The sequence below is a fragment of the Carassius gibelio genome, chromosome B19, assembly GCF_023724105.1.
Source record: "Carassius gibelio isolate Cgi1373 ecotype wild population from Czech Republic chromosome B19, carGib1.2-hapl.c, whole genome shotgun sequence".
Taxonomy (NCBI): domain Eukaryota; kingdom Metazoa; phylum Chordata; class Actinopteri; order Cypriniformes; family Cyprinidae; genus Carassius; species Carassius gibelio.
The window spans coordinates 15,150,740-15,168,476 of NC_068414.1; the positions used below are offsets into that span (position 1 = coordinate 15,150,740).

Consider the following 17,737-nt stretch of genomic DNA (forward strand, 5'->3'; position numbering starts at 1 on the left):
TTCAGTCTACCACAGCTGAACAACCAAAAACACAAAGACGTTGAATAAATAGGAGAAACAAGATAAAACTATCACTTAGCTTGTTATTTTCTTATTATATATGGAAAGCACGCTCTATCTTTTTCTCTCGCACACACAGACGGACACAGAAAGACAAAGCTATGGGACACTGGCTGCTAGCTGTTGTTAGCGCTAAGATGTGAATTTATCAATACAATTAACGAGGACTAACGGGAGATTTCTTAGTAGTTAAACTTACACCTTCGTTTCTATAGAAAACTGTTGCGCAGCATCAGGTAAAATTCTGCTCTCTCTCTCTCTCTCTCTCTCTCTCTCTCTCTCTCTCTCTCTCTCTCTCTCTCTTCAATTCAAAATTGCTTTATTGGCATGCACGACTGCATAAAATACAATACTGCCAAAGCTTGAAATAGGCTATAGGAGGAGAAATATAATTTCAAACTTCCAGGTCAACTACAATCACTTGTCAAAACATAGTATCTTTTGGCCTCAGACTTTGGCCTCAGATGACACACAAACCTGACAAATACACAGACTACTTTCCTGTCTAGAAAACACTCATCTTGAGAGTCTGACCTGACATCAGTTCTGCTGTTTAATGTTCACACGTGGATAAATGTGTTGTTTGTTCATTTTGTGATTCGAGGTAGTTATGTTGTGTCTTCTAAATGAGAAAACCTGTGCAAGATTGTGTCATGCGTGTAGTATTGCACATAACACAAAGCAAAATTGACGTGAAAGCGTTGTGTGAAAGCAGGTAAATTAAAGGTTAAAGGTTTTGAGAAATGTGTGTTTGTTTCGAGAACTATATAAATGGTTTGCAAATTTGAGACCTCCATATGCAGTGCTGTAGTATTGTGAGGAAAAGGTTTAAAAAGGGTTTTCTAACCCTAACAAACTACTTTTAGAATAATTGATATATTTCAGAATTTTTGTTAACACTGCATTGAAGTTTTCTTCCAATAATTAAAATCGTAAAACGTAAACTATATTCTATAAACATAACGAATGTTTGTTGGAGGGTCCTTTTTACCTAAAAATAAAATGAAATATCACTTTTTTCCAATTAATAAACACGATAAAAACACAATATGTGTACATTTGAAAAGATTTGTACAAACATTAGGAAAAATAAATAAATGGTGACTTCTACTTGGAAAAAAGACATGAAAATAAAATGAAATATTTTTAATAAAGGAAAAAATCAACTTATATATGCTGTATATATATATAACAGAGCAAACAATTTCTGTAAGGGTTGGGTTAGCAGATATTGAAAATGGAAAATGTATAAATGTAGGCTACTTGGGTTATATAGCTAAATATCAAAACAATTAAAAAATAAATCAAACTTTCAAATCAGTTTTTTTTTTAAGTTTCAAATTATGAAGCAATACACATATTGTTAAAAATTACTTCAATAACCCTAAAAAGGCTGACGTATCCCCTGAGATAAAAACATTTAGAGACAGATTACAAAAAATGTATTTCAATGTAAACCTAATAAGAAACTGCTTAACAACAGATTTTTTAAAAGACAAGTCCCTTCCAGCATCTATAAATATGTCAACTAGATCAGCTTTTCCCTTCATGCTAATTTAAATGTTTCTCTAAACAAAGAATGGAGAAACAAGTCACCTCGTATAAATGTTTTCCTTTGATGTATGGTTTGTTAGGATCAGACAATATTTGGCCGAGATGCAACTATTTGAAAATCTGGAATCTGAGGGTGCTAAAAATCTAAAAATCGCCTTTGAATTTGTCCAAATAAAGTTCTTAGCAATGCTTATTACTAATCAAAAATTACGTTTTAATATATTTATGATAGGAAATGTACAAAACAGATTCATGGAACATGATCTTTACTTAATATCCCAATGATTTTTGGCATAAAAGAAAAAATTTTTTGACCCATACAATGTGTTGTTGGCTATTGCTATATACCCCGTACCCCAGCGTCTTAAGACTGGTTTTCTGCTCCAGGGGCACAAATATTCACAACAAACACCCTTTCAAAATGAAACCTAGGAATAAGACCCACACTTTCACAGCTTCTCAAATGTTTGTATCCCCCAGGATACATTGCCTCTTTTAGGGTTACCAAGTCAGTAATGTTTCAAATCTGTTCCTAATGTTTATTCAAGTCTAAACATAGAGAATGACCCCAAAACACATCAGACATCAAAATATTGTACATTGCTGCATTAGAATCCCCTACTTCAGATATGTCTCATTATTTCCAATATTTTTTTTGTTTTTATTCATACACGAAATGTATTTGGACTTTTCCAGTCTTTAACGAATATATCCAAAAAGTTTGTATAGGTTTAAACTATTAATTGCATCTTTTTTTGTGTGTAATCTCCAATTTGATGGGATCCTACCCTTGAATGATTTGTCATAGTACTCTTCCAGATCCTTTTGGAATTTGCACACAAACCACTTCCAGTATATCCGTTTAGGATAAGTAGGATATTCTGAAACAGACAAAAACCTGTCATCGCAAACTTCTCTTGCTATTCTGATGTTATTTGATGTTTTAAAACGGTTTCTACTTGCAGTCCAGCACAAAATTCTACACAGATTATTTGTTCCATCATAACAGTGCCCACTGACTCCAGTTATTCTGTGTGAAAGTACACAGTGATCTCCATCATGGTTTTCTATTTGTGTGCATGTGGCTTTACAGAAGGGACACTGAACCCAACAGCACTGAGAAAACTGATCAATCAGAAACTCATCTGGTCTGTCCTTGAGGTCCAGTTTTCCGTAAAATGTATGCGTGTTGAACTCTTTGCTCGTGTCAGGCATTATAGCAGGAAGTTTTGCTGTTATCACTTCTTTGAGAAGGTTGAAATCAACATCATCATGTTTGACTTCATTCAGCTCTTTTTCAGAAAATATCAGCACACCTGAAAGCTGCTGTGTGAACGTCTTCAACCACAAATCAACATTTCCACGGTTTGTTTGAACATGTTCAGTAGATTCATGAACAGCATCGATGATCCTCTTCTGCATGAGTTCAACGTTCTTCTGCATTGTGGGTAAAACACTGACACTGAACCTACGAGTCATAAACTGACTGACTTCATCCCTGATGACATTTTTAAAGTGCTCTCTGGGATGATTAATGTACTCCATGTACGCAGAAAAATCCTCCCGTTCTGCTAAAAGCTTCAGGATGTGTATCTCCAGATTTAACCTGTTTCCATTCAGTGATTTACAGTTTAGTCTAATGTCATTTATCAGATCTCTTGCAGACTTTCTGTAGATGCTCTGCTCAGTCCACTCTTTAAGTTTCTGACACAAGATCTCACCCAAAATCACAGATGATGCAGCTCCCTGGAGGTGCTTCTTGAAAATACTGTAATGCTCTTCTTTCTTCTTCTCCAGATAGAGAACAGGATCACTGGCTTCTCTAAACAGTCTGTGTTGCTGAGTGAGTGCCTTGTTTGCTCTCTTAAAGATGGAACAAACCAAGTCAACAAAGAATTCATTCTTGAACACATATTTCGCTGATATTTCCTGATGTTGTCGAACTCTTGCTTTGATGTAATCTACAAGCTGTTGAATGCAGCTGACGTTGAAGCCCATTTTTGCAATGTTGAATGACATGATCTTTTTATCTGTTTGCTGGGCAACATCTGTGACAAAGATTCCTATTTGGATTTCGTCCTCTTTAGAGAGAGCATTACCTAACCTTTTTTTAGTTGCTTTGATTGCATTTTTAATATGACCTCTAAATCCACTGGATTTCTTTAACTGTACATAACCTGAATAACTTGCTACAGATAAAACATCCCTGCCCTCGCTGCTCTCCCTCCAGGAGTCTACAGGAGAATCTTTATAGATGTCACCGAGGAGTATTTTCACCTCTTTCATTATGTCAATGTCTTTGATTGGAGTGTCTGTGATGATCGTCTTCACACACTCTGTCCAAAACAAATCGAACTCCTTCTTCACTGTTTCCTCATCTTTTGCTCGGTCCTTGAGTTTTAAGACAAGTTCTTTGCTCTTTTCAATAAGGGTGTTTTCAGTTTCCAGCATGGCACTCCGAAGAGTCCAGGACCACTTGTTGTATTCTGTCTCTGGAAAGCTGAATGCAAATTGTTCATTCAGTAAAGCATCCCAGAGATCTTTAATACGATCTTTAAAGTCTGTCAGCTTTATTCTATCGGATTTAGACATGTGAGACATAATAGCGTCCTTCAATTCTTGCATATTCTCACAGTAGTTGGGGTTTGTTGGTGCCATGGGTGGGCTGCCCTCCCAAAGCTGAGCAAAATACTTCACATCGTTTTTTACATCAGATAAAATGACATCATTGAAACATAGTTCATCATACACTTCATCTTTAGCAGCGAATTTTGTCATCTCATCCAGTGTCTCCTGCAGTCGTCTCCTTCCATCCATGTTTTTCTCTCCAGCTGTGACGTCTGAAACGTTGTGATGCACAAACACACAGCTGGGATTCAGTCGGACCTTCTTCATCCTCAGGAAGGCCTGAACAACAATCTGAAGAATGCCCTTCATCTCAGCTGGGTTTTCTCCAAAGATGTTGATCAGTGTCACATTTGCGAGCCCAACAACATACGTGGCCATTTCATTGTCATGATGTCTTGATCTTACAGCCATCTCAGGACTACGAAGACCTTCGGTATCTACTACCAGAATACAGTCGAAGGCCAGCTGTGCTTTCATCTCGTCTGACACTCTGAGCAGCTGCATGAAAGCTCCTCTGGTGGTCCTGACAGCAAACTGCAGTCCAAACACTGCGTCCAGCTTGGTGGATTTCCCAGAGCCCTGAACCCCTAAAACTGATATCACAAAGACTCTCATGTCTCCAAGTTTCTTGATGAGTTCATCTAGAACAGCAGTAACCCAGATCACAGGAACATGAGCAGCATTTCCGTCCATCAGTTCCAGAGGAAATCCAGAGATCATCATCTCTGCTGCAAGACTCGGCAGAGAAGAGATCTCAAACTCCAGGCCGACCTTGATCTTCTGCACAGATACACATGACTCATAGATCTGTCCAATCTCCCTCATGATGTGCTCCAAGCCAAAGGCTGCAGCTTGAAGTTCCTCAGAGATTCTCTCCAGTTTAGTTTTTTCGTTCTTAAGCTGTTCAGATTTATCATTGTCCTCTTTCAGTTGTAAGACTGTTGACCACTGTTCATTATACTTCTGATGAAGAGCAGAGAGGTCATCTGAGGTATTTTCATCCAGGAGGATTCCAAGCCATTTTAGGAAAAACATCTTGTTTGTGGAACCTGAGTTTGTTTCTTTAATGAAGATCTTCATAAACTCACTGATGTCATACTCATGCTGCTGTTCACGGATTTCCATCAAGTCTCTGCTTTTTTTACTCTGCTCTGTGTCAAATTCATTAGGTTGAGGTCGATGTAGTTCTCTGTTCTTCTGACACCACTGATGCCACACTTTCCCCTGATGGGGCAGAACTGATTCTTTGATTTCAGACAGTTTTCTATCCTCCAGTAACCTCATCATCTGCTGTGCTGCTTCTTTTCCGCTCCTGCAGTCGTCATCATTTCTCTCATCTACTACGATGTCCGAGTGTTCGGACACATCTTGAAGAACAAAAGTGGAAGATGACAAAGAGATACAATCACTAATAGCTTTTCTGAGTTCTTTAGATATATCTGATTGGCTTCGGTTTTTCAAACCAAATTTATATTTTCCTTTCCGTGTCTCGGTAAGAGCTAAATCCCTCTCAGCAAAAAGACAAATGAGTGGTTTTGAGTCATTATAGAGCTTTTCGACTTGTTCCATTCTTTTGTCATTCCTCTGAAGTTGTGGTAGAAGAACAATATTGACTGAGGCCATTTCAGTGAGAATCTGTAGCTGTTTCTCATTGTCTGCTGCATCACCGTGGAGGTTACAGAATGCAATGCAGTCATTGAATTTATCCGTGTTTTTTCCAGCGGGGCAGAACCATGTGATCTCCACCACTCCATCCATCAGGACTCTGGTTCTGCTGCTGCCTGGGCAGCTCCTGTGGAAAAACGTGTTGTGTTTGTCATTGATCAGTCTGTTCATCAGCTGAGACTTGGATGGGGAAACAGAGCCAAACCTGAAGAAGGACACCATTGGAGTCTGTGCCTTGTAGACCGGCTGGATTCGACTAATGATCTCACTGTCTGAATTTTTCGTCTTCCAGCTCTTGTTGATTTGTCTGAATGTCCAGAGAGGAAACACTATCTGTTTTGTGAATGGATCGGGAACAAGCAGAGGCAGAGCAAACTGACACTGAGAGAGTTTAGTCACCATTAGCTGCTTCAGGAAACCATCAGCACAATGAAACGCTGCCATCTGAACATCCATTGGATGAACAGGCTCACTTTTACTTTTTTTGTTGTCTGACATTAATTCGGAACAAAAATCGTCAAAATCAGCTTCTTGTTTAAATGAATTATTACATTGCTGAGTGCTACCTTTCTCATTGGGCTTAATATTAATACATCTTGCTTCATAGTCCATCATCAGCAGTTTGTGTATGAACGTCTGAATCAGCTCGTCTTCAGCACAAGACTCGTGGGACTGTAATGAATGTGCAGTCAACTGAAGAACATCTGCAGCTCTCAGTTTATACTGATGCTTGTCAAGGTGGAGTCTGTGGAAGAGTGTTTCTGGTCCCTCATTGTCAGTTCCCTGCTCTTCTGCAGTTCTCTGTGAATTAAAAAGCATATTATTTCATGTAAATGCAAGATATGCTGCAGAGGGTTTGTTGTAAATTACACTATTATGTTATAAGCTGTATATCATCTTTATGTATTCTATAGAAAATATTCTAAAAAGTAGAATTCACAACTTTTTATTTTTTCATTTCTCACTATCCCTTCTGGAAACTGACCTGGAAAATAAATAAATACCAAAAGACATTTAAATATGTCAATATTTACGTCAGCAAGACCAGGAAAATGCATTAATGCTATAATTATTTTGTAGGGGTGTAACGGTACGCAAAAATCACGGTTCGGTACGTACCTCGGTATTAAAGTCACGGTTCGGTTCATTTCCGGTACAGTAAGGGAAAGAAATGCAACATTAAACTGCAGGTTGTTTATTACTATAAAAAAATTACAATTTGTTTACACTTTTTAAAAAATACTTTTTAATAAAACATATATAAAATAAAAAAAGAATAAGAAATAAAATACTGCTGCAAAGTTCTCCACTAAATAAAATACTCTCCGTCTCAAATCAATATCATATAATATAATGAAAAATATAAATAAATAACTATGATTACAGTGCAGCATTACCAATCCCAGCTTGTAGGCCTGCTCATATTTAAAAAAAATATATAACTTTTCCAAAGTGTAAAGTGCAGCATCAACAGTTTAAATTTTTAGACCTGCTCAGATGTCGTTATTGCGTTGGACCGATCAGAATTAAGAGCAAAGGTCTGTTTAAATGCCGACGGGAGCTGCGTTTGAATTACAATCGGTTTTTTTTTAGTTGTAGTGACGTTCACACTCGCGTGATGCCTTTTGAAAACCTTAGGCCGGTGACACACTGGCATATTGCACCTGTCAAACATAGTCTATTTTGCCGTCAATACTGTTGACGGTTTCCCTTATCAGTAGGCTCTATATTTATGCTCAACATGAAGTAGAGATATTGTTGTCGTGAAGACAAGATCCTGGTCTGTCGGCGCCTCAGCGGTCTCCCTCTATGTCACCTACAGTAGCAGCAGCGTCAGGCATGATTCTGGTGTGTAAAGACATAGAAAATGCGAAGCAGCCGTCACGCAACTGACACGCAGCAGAAATGCCACGTACCGAAAATGTACCTATGTTCCACAAACAAAACTGAATTTGCTCAGAAGCTATTTAAATGCTTTTGATGCATAATCTGATACTGAAATTAGGCTCGTGCTTCTCTGTAGTTTGCTAAATTTGTTCCAAACTGCATTATAACTTTCCTTGGCATCAAGATAATATAATGTTCATATAATCCCATTAAAACCTATGGAGTAATTTGAAGATGCAACTGTCAAGCAGATAATAATAATCAGATAATACATGTCAAGTATTAATAATCAATATTATAATAATAACAATAATCAATAAAATATATGTGCACAAAGCTCTTACGCTGTGTTTTTCTTCTGTTTCTGTTGATGTGGTGGGATCCATTATTTCCTTATTGATTGCAGGTTCATCTTTTGAAAAAACAAACAAAACCCCAGACAATTAAATTTCACGAATGTATATGCAGTAAATTCATCTCGTTAAGAAGCTTTGAGTTTTTTATTATAATTAGAGAACATTTAACCAGCTTCTTTAATCATTTCTTGAACTGATATATCAAGTGTAATCTCTTAAGACAAATATATCTATAACATCATACCGAATGAATTCCAAATCAGAATAGTTAGATTATAATCTGTTAATAATCAATAGTATCTTACATTATCAGTGACAAAAAAATAAAATAAATAAATCTGGTTTTCTTACCCATAATGCTGAGAGACAGAGCAACAGAGTCAGTCAGCAACGAATCAGGTGCTCTATTTGGACTGCAGGCCCATCAGGTCCTAGACTGTTCATTATCATGAAGAACAAACATTATATTTCCTTAATTTGTGCAAGAACATGAACATTATTTATGACTATAAATACTATTTTATTATTGTTATTTATTTACAACCGATTTTACAGCTTTTATTCAGAATGTTTTCTTAATGCTCAGTGGTTAAACTTTAAACAACTGTGAAGTATTGTTCTTTGTAAAATGTTTGATTTTGTAACTCTGATATCATGTTTCTTTGTGTATAAACACTGACAATGTGATGTCTCTATGGGATGTGTGATTGTTTTCATATTTCTAAAACAAAAAAAGGAAATACTACAAATTAAAACTTGTCTAGAAATTTCTGGGACAATTTTGAGGTAAGGACTGTTCAAGCGCCATTTACACAGCAAGATGCCTCGCTCCAGATGTACACTTGAATTGGCAGGTGCTGTTCAATAACGCTTCATTTTTTCTCTGAGAAATGATTTTCTCCATAACTTAAAGGGGGGGGGGTGAAATGCTATTTCATGCATACTGAGTTTTTTACACTGTTAAAGAGTTGGATTCCCATGCTAAACATGGACAGTTTCAAAAATTAAGTTGTACGTTTGAAGGAGTATTTCTATTCCAAAAATACTCCTTCCGGTTTGTCACAAGTTTCGGAAAGTTTTTTTTTCGAGTATGGCTCTGTGTGATGTTAGATGGAGCGGAATTTCCTTATATGGGTCCTAAGGGCACGTGTGCCGGAAGAGCGCGCGCTCCCGTATAGCAGAGCACTGAGAGCACAACAGACTTCACTGATCAGAGTGAGAGCATCGCGAATTGTCACAAAAGGAGTGTGTTTTTGGTTGCCAGGGCAAGACAACCCTGCACAGATTACCAAAAGAGAAACAGCATTAAGGGACCAGTGGATGGAGTTTATTTTTACAGAGCATCAATGGAGTTGTGCAAGTGTTTGTGTTTGTTTCCTACATTTCGAAGATGCTTGTTTTACAAACAAGGCCCAGTTTGACGCCGGATTTGCACATCGTTTATTTCTTAAGGATAATGCAGTCCCAACGGAAAAGGGTCACGATTGTGTGTTGGAACCACATGCGGTGAGTAAAACTGCTTCAAATATCTCTGTGTTGTTAACTTAGCTATCGGCGTGTAAGCACATCAAGTAAACAACATGGGATGTTGTCATCAAACTGCACTTTCCACATGTACAGCTTAAAAAAAAAAAAAGACGACAAAGTGGAACTTAGTCATTTTCCAAAACCGCTAAGCAAATATATACAGTTTCAGTACATACCACATAGAGACGCTGTTTGCTGATGCTGCTCTTGTTAAATTTCAGCCTCTGGATCTGTGTCACAGCTTCCAAACGCTCTCAACGCAAAAGCTTACTCGCGCTCGTGATTCTTTAGCTCCGCCCACACGTCACGCCTCCAGCCAGTCGTGTTTTTCCGGGAAAAATCGGTACAGACTATCTTTCTCTTATGAATATAATAAAACTAAAGACTTTTTGGAGTTAAAAAGGATGCAGTACTACTCTATATGTACTCAAGATTAACAGGATATTGAGTGAAAACGAGCATTTCACCCCCCCTTTAAGCCACTGACGCAGTGTTGAGTGAACTGGGAACTGTACGTCCATTGACTACACTTATTTCACTCCTTTCTCCACTCCAGCTGACTACTGTCATCTAAATTTTAGACTAATGGATCTTGTGCATAATGCATATTTTAGACTAATGCATGCAGGGAGCACAGCACACTAGTGTAAAGATAAACTTAAGGCTAACATATGCATTGCAAAATGTCACTATATTGTTCCCCAATGGTCTGAAATCCCCGTTGAATCAAAGCAAGTTTTTAGCTGTTGGAATGTGTTCGGCTTAAAGATATTTCTCCAAAACAATGACAGAAAACGCATTTGGAAGAGGTAGGCTTTGCTTTCAGAATTTCTCTCCAGTACCAACACAGTTTGATGACAGCATTTTCTGCACTTAAGCTAGAAGAGGGTCTCTATACCAAACAAAGCACCCTTAGTTTTTGGGCAACGCCCCCCGGAGTGTTAAGTACGGTGCCCGTAAGGTGACTTGGTTCGGTTTACTTGGTTTTGTCGTGGCCAAGAAATAATAACTCATGGGAACATGATAACATGTCATGGCCACGAGATATTCATTTGTTGGAACGTCATATTAACTTGAGGAAACGTCATATTATGTCATGGCCATGAGATCATTTTGTTGAGGTAAGGACATCCTTATGTCGTGGCCTCAAGATGTTATGTTATGGGAACAACATCCATTTCTCGTGGACACGAGTTTAATGTGTAAACAAACCTGGGTGACCATAGCAATCCAGGATTATAATTAATATTTTATTTTTAATTAAGAAATTATTATATTAACCATATGCTTTTGCTACCAGGCTGTATTACATGCGATCCTCAGCATTCAAATGAAGTTTATCATAAATAAATATTACAAAAAGTGCATGATAAAATATTTTACAAAAAATTATCCATCCTACATTCTTGTAAGTCCATTAACTGATAGTCTTTCCCACGTAATATGCATACATTATTATTATTATTATTAGCCTATTATTATTGGTTATATTTTTTTATTTCGTTTATATTCAGTTTTTTGCTTCAATTTCGATCTCTTTACTTAACATTCTGAATACTTTTGTAAATGCTCAACATCAACATAAAATGTCATAAATGCATAAAATGTAAATGCATACATTTTATATGTATAAATAATATAATAATTTCTTTAATAAATCCATCTCTGATAATCTTGGGTTGCTATGGTCACGCAGGTTTGTTTACGCATTAAACTCATGGCCACAAGAAAAACATGTAGTTCCTTCAGCATAAGAAGTCGTGGCCACGAGAAATGGATGTTGTTCCCTCCACAAAATGATCTCGTGGCCACGACATAATATGACGTTCCCACAAATTAATATCTCGTGGCCACGAAATATAATCACGTTCCCAAAACTAAGTAAACCGAACAAGGCACCTTACGGGCACCGTAGTCAAGAGCTCTATCATTCAGGAGTAAGGGCGTTTTCCTAATTATGTGCGCAACGCGTATCCGACTCATCTGAAATGGATCCTCCTGTATGCTATTTTAAAGCACTGTTGATGAGCTCAAACATCACAAAATGTTAGATAGACAGCCTTTATCAGTCGCCATTATAAACCGTACTGACAAGCAGAAAAGATGAAACACTCGTGAAATGAGATTTGATCAGTTATTTTTATCATCTGATATAGTAAGGCTAATGACAGTTTCTAACTTTAGTTTTATAACTTTCATTATTTATTCTTCTGTTATCATTAACTTTATATCTATCGGGACAACTATGTACAGTAACAGTAAGTTATTTAAAACGTTTAGCTAAAGTAATTCTGGTCTACCCATAGCTTTGGCAAATAATTTTATTTCTCATTAATGTTTTGTTCCTTATAATACATCAAGCCACTAAATAATTAAAAACAAACGAAAATGATCTTATTAAGCATGAAGTCAAACCTGAGTGTTGCCTCTCTCTGTCATCGGTCCAGTGTTCAGAATAGCGGTCTCTGCTGGCTTTTATAGACACTTTTATGATCAGATATTAGAAATCACATGACCTCACCCGAGAAACTGGGGGTGCGTTTGCTTCGTTTGTGAGTTGTTTGTATAATTAACTACAAGTATCTTTGTGTTCAGAGATTTTTATCCTTATCTGAATGTTACTATTCTTGAATCCAACAGTTAATAATTTGCATAACAGACACAAATCACCTTATTATAGGCTAGTAAGTAGCATACTTTCCACAGATGCTCAGTCTTTTAGTCTCTGCAAACATCTATCCCCATTAAAGACGTGCTCTCTGTGGTATTTAATGGAAATTTGTCATAAGGTGTTTACTTTGAAAGCCTGCCAGACTCATTTCCAGAGGTCCAAGTTGTCCAAACAGCATATTATCACTATCAGATGGGGAGACTAATAGGTGCATGTACACAGTCTACAGACACAGTGTTGCCAGTTTTTCATTTGTTTGGGCAGGTAGACAAAATGTTGTCTGGTTTGGGGTCTGTTTTCAAAGATCTAAACTGCACATGAAATTATCTGTCAGAAACATTATCAGTGCAATCAAGAACAGTATTATTTAGGTACACAGATCTGTAGAACAATAGGTTACAGAATGAAATGAAATACGCAAACACTATGAAGACACTTTAGGAGTGACATTTTCACAAATAATCCTAAAAACATTCATAAGATTACCAGACCTGTTATCAGCTATTTAGAAATGGTTATTAGTAAAATCTATAACAGTAATATGTATTGTTGTATGAATAATTAACAACTACTAAAATTATCCACCCTATATAGTAAAGTATTGATCAATTTTGATGCAAAAAAAATAATTATAGCCAGTCTTTGAGGAGATCCCTGCACCTGAAGTCGATCAGCTTGACCTCGAGTGTTTCGGGGTTCATCAGCAGGTTCTCCAGCTTAATGTCACGGTGAAACACTTCTCATTTACAGCAGATGTGAGCAGCCATCGTTGCTTTTGCCGTGAAGAACCGTGCTGTTTCCTCTTGAGAATGCTAACGTGGTGCCTTCTCTGGAGCTGTGACCAGGACTAACAGTTCAATCTCTAACGGAGGGGTGTGGGACGACCAGACTAGAAGAATGATCACTGGTCAATGGAGCTGCTTCGCTAACAAGGACTTTTGTCGACAAATTGTTGTCAGTATGATAGCATTAAAAAAAAAAAAAAAAAAAATGGCAAGCATTGCCTACGTACAGTGTTGATGTAATTCATGTTCTTTGGGTTTCTGCCAATTATCACTGCCACCTGTACAACAAAACAACAACATTGATTACAGTTACATTTACAACATGACGAGTGCACTAAATAAGGGGCATAATATACATTGAAATGACTTGGACATTTTGCACAATGCAGTGACTTGCAGTGAAATGACTTAGAATTCAAATCAAATGTTGGACTTTTTGGTAGATTTTGATATTAATGTGTGATGGTGTGGATTTGTAACAGAATTAATGTTCCTAGAGAACAGGGAAAAAACACTTAATTAGGTTCCTATTAGATGTTCTCATATATAAAATGATACTGACTTTATGATTTATAGAGCTCTAGTAAACAGAAAACAGTTGGTTAGTCAAATGGTTATGAAGTGACATACAGCCAAGTATGAGGTGACCAATAATCAGAATTCGTGCTCTGCATTTAACTCATCCAAAGTGCACACACACACCCGGAGCAGTGGGCAGCCATTCATGCTAAGGTGCCCTGGGAGCATTTGGGGGTTTGGTGCCTTGCTCAAGGGCATCTCAGTCGTGATATTGAGAGAATGAGAGAGCGATGTACATCACCCCAAGGCCAAAGACTCAAACTCACAACCTTTATATTAGAAGTCAGAATCTCTAACCATTATACCACGACTTCTGCCATATTTGATTTAGCATCAACTCGTCTCTCATGTGTAGCAGCAGTAGTCTGCGAGTCTTCCGCTTTCTGGCCCTGGTCTGAGCTGCTGGTGCTCCGTTTAATGGATTTAAGAGAGAGCAGCTTCTCAAAACGATCAATTCCTAACAGGCATCTCATATTCCTCAGCAGCACTAATGGACAGATGTTGTTCAGTCACATCGGGGGTTTTTTTTTTTTCATCTGTGTTTAAAGATTTATGACAATAAAAATCGAATTATGGCCTGATCAGACTTTTGTATTTTGATGTATGTGTGATGGATTTGTATCTAACACACATGTAATTAATGACACTTCATCCTATGGAACAGAACAATTCCTCTAATTAGTTTATTCCATTCGTTTTATAATACACATTCTCAAATGGTCCGTATTTTTAACCTTCAGTGTGTCTCTCATATATTGATGCCTGGTCTGAGCTGCTGCTCCACTTAAAAGAGAGAGAGAGCAGCTTCTGGCAATGTTCCTTCCTCTTCCTCTTCTTTCTCATCTCATTTTCCTCAGCACCACTAACAGACAGATAGGGACGTGCACAGACATTTTCAGGGCCAGGGGCTCAAGTGGAAAAAAGGACACTTCTCCTATTTATTTACATTTTTTTTCTAAACAAAGCATTAAATATTTAAACATTAATTAACACAACTCTGACTTACCAGTTTATTTTAATTCCTTCACACTCATCCAATTGTTTCATGTTGTTTCATTTTTCAACAGATGTCTACAAAATAATCAGTTCACAATGTTGTTATATTTACACTTACTGTACCATGCACACACACACCCACACACAAACTGACGGTGACAAGACCTTTGTTTCACATCTGAGGGAGAGCTGTTAAGATCTATCAGCATACAACATACTAATATACTGGATAGTTATTAAATGAGGAGTATGAGATCAAACAATTATGAAGTTATTGTTGAAGGCAGGACACTACATGTACTGTTCAGTTTTGAGATTTTGGTATATTATGTGTCTATGTCTTCATTTGCTCTAATGGAAAGGAAATTTCCAAAAATACACATTAATGTGTTTGTTTTAAGCCTGTTTGTTTCTGTAGATTTCTTCTAGAATAACCAAAACAAGCTAAAGTGATCTGCATATCTAAACATAACATTTCAAGGGAAAGACTCTTGACGTAAGTCATTAAACTAATAACTATAGAAGTTCTGTGGTAATATGCTTTAGTTATTTTATTTATCCTGTTCATTTGCAATGGCTTGTGTCAAATGTATGCAAATTAGCACATTTTAATTACTTAATCCCTTTTTTTGCATATCAATGTGGCGATCCTGATTACCTTATTCATTTTACTGTATTCAGCTGTTTTTCCATTAAGTTGTATGCCCATGATATATTGCCATGATATATGAGTCTTAACATTTTCAGAAACAAACTGCTATTTAGATTTTTTATTTGTTTGACAGGGACAGCTGTGCACAAACAGAAACACACACAGGCACACATAATACATATATTTATTTACTAATTTTTCTCTGCATTTCTCCAATTTTAGCAGATATGTTCTTCCATTACCTCCTCCTGGAAGAAGCGTTTTTAGGCCAATATGTGAACAGCCCCTTATTCATTCATTAATTATTTTTTGCTTGCATACATCTTCAGATATGCCCTGGAGGATCACAGAAAGTGACCAAATTAGGACAAAAATATTTTCTTTTCATTGCCTTCTCTTGGAAGATGTACACCTTTAAAGAAAGAGAGGGATCTGATCAGTAAGAGTTCAAACACACACACATTTGTACATGTCATACATATCAAAAATATCGCCGTTAATCTATGCTCAAAGTTGGGTTGGGAGCTGGGTCTATACTAAGCAAGCTATGATGACTTTCACCTTGATATTTTATACAACCGACTGGCTGAGGTCAGCCTTAAAAGATGCTCAGGACAGTTGACGGCCCACTGCTGCGCATCGTCACGAAACCTGATCTTTTTCAGGTGTTTTTACGCCTTACCGCTTGTCGATTTAAACATTAAAGCATTCAAACATAAGATGCGGAAAAGCTGAACAGAGTAGCTGGTTACTTGCACGCTGTATTCGGTGTGCACGAGAGAGAGAGAGTCGCGTATCACGGACAGTGACACTGAACCGAGCTCTCTTCTGCGAAGTTCTCCTCAAAGTCCCTCCTGCACCTGAATGACATAGCTGTCAACATTGAACATTGAAAATAAGGGAGATTACCCGGAATCCATCCCCAAAATAAGGGATTTTTTTTACACGATTCTTAACCACAAACTAAAAAAAGCACTTATCATTAACAGTAAAAAATGTTTATAACTACACAATATATATTAAAGAATGACAGACCAATTGATATGTTAAAAGTGATTTATTTATGAACAAGGTAATTTTAATAATAATTTAATATTAATAATAATTTTGTGCTGTGAAACTTAGTTTTTCCAGACAAAGTCCTCGGTTTTGGTTGGTGATTAATTCGTTGATTTTGGCATTCGGCGTCCTGATCCATCGTCGCACATCATCACACTCATCTACTCTACTCTCGAAGTTCACTTCCCGCTACTTTTTCCCTCTCCCTCCCACCCGCTGGCGCCGCTGCAACTGTCTTCTTCTTCGATGGTAGGCTAAGCTACTGTATACTGCCACCTGCTATACTGGAGGTCTAGCAACCCAAGTGCAAGCCAATTCACAGACACAGATAGTTGCGTGTTCTGAGTTAACACAGAGTGTAAAAATACGGGATATTTTACGGGAAAATACTAAAACGGGAAGACAGCGGGAAAAGAGCTAAAATACGTGAGAAACCCGGAAAAAACGGGAGGGTTGACAGCTATGCTGAATGAACAAATACAAATCGCAGTTTGAAACAAACAACAAGATGTGAAAGAGCCCGATTCAGTACTCGCGGTGTTCTGGAGTGCTCATGCAGAGAGAGGCTCTCAAAACACTTGAACATCGAATTTGCTTATTTTTGCTCTTGTGCCGACAAATACATACAAAATGTGTCAAAATATCCACCTTGGAAATTATGCTCGAAAAAACTGTCAGTTATTTCTTAAGTGAAAGTAAACAGTTGAGGAAAAAAATGGGATGTGTATTATATTGGATGCACTCACTGCTCTTGACTGAAATACTTAACAGTCAAACCAAAAATTATTCAGACACCAGATATCATTTTTGATATATATAGCAAAACTGTAATGTGAGAAATGTTGAAGGTGTCTGAATAAATGTAGGTTTGATTGTATATTTCATTTTTACAATCAAGACTATCCAGTGCTATTTTACATTTAATTATTTGGTTTCTGTACCTTGACACCTACAAACTTGAAAAAAAAAATTAAACACTGTGTAAATAGCACAAACAAATAAAAATAAACAAACATAAAAATTCAACCATTTTAAACAGGGCCCACATGTACAACCTTCTCCGGGTCCCCGCTGACCCCAGCTACCGCCTGTTTCACACTTACTCCATCTGCAGTGTGTATGCAGTCCGTGTGCGTTACGTATGTGGTGTATGGGATTTAAATCCCATAGTGATCATGTTTTTTCCAGGTACTAATTCTCATCAAAATCCATCCAACACAAAGCTTGAGAGTTTTATTGGCAGATCACATAACTACATCATATGTTTATAAAAAAAACTAAATTTGTTTATTGGTGTGGATGCTTATATAGTTATTGT

General features: G+C 37.2%; 1 protein-coding gene across 1 annotated transcript; it reads right to left on the minus strand.

Annotated features, from left to right (window-relative positions):
- Nucleotides 1-1,173: 1,173 nt before the first annotated feature.
- On the minus strand, nucleotides 1,174-6,726 carry LOC127979605 (interferon-induced very large GTPase 1-like). Its single transcript, XM_052585187.1, has one exon. It carries the CDS (start codon nucleotides 6,724-6,726, stop codon nucleotides 2,314-2,316), a length of 4,413 nt encoding a protein of 1,470 aa, XP_052441147.1. The 3' UTR covers nucleotides 1,174-2,313.
- Between the last annotated feature and the right edge of the window lie 11,011 nt (nucleotides 6,727-17,737).

What these genes read in the sequence shown, in the direction of transcription:
- LOC127979605 (XM_052585187.1), bottom strand. Translation starts at nt 6,726, where the DNA reads ATGCTTTTTAATTCACAGAGAACTGCAGAAGAGCAGGGAACTGACAAT.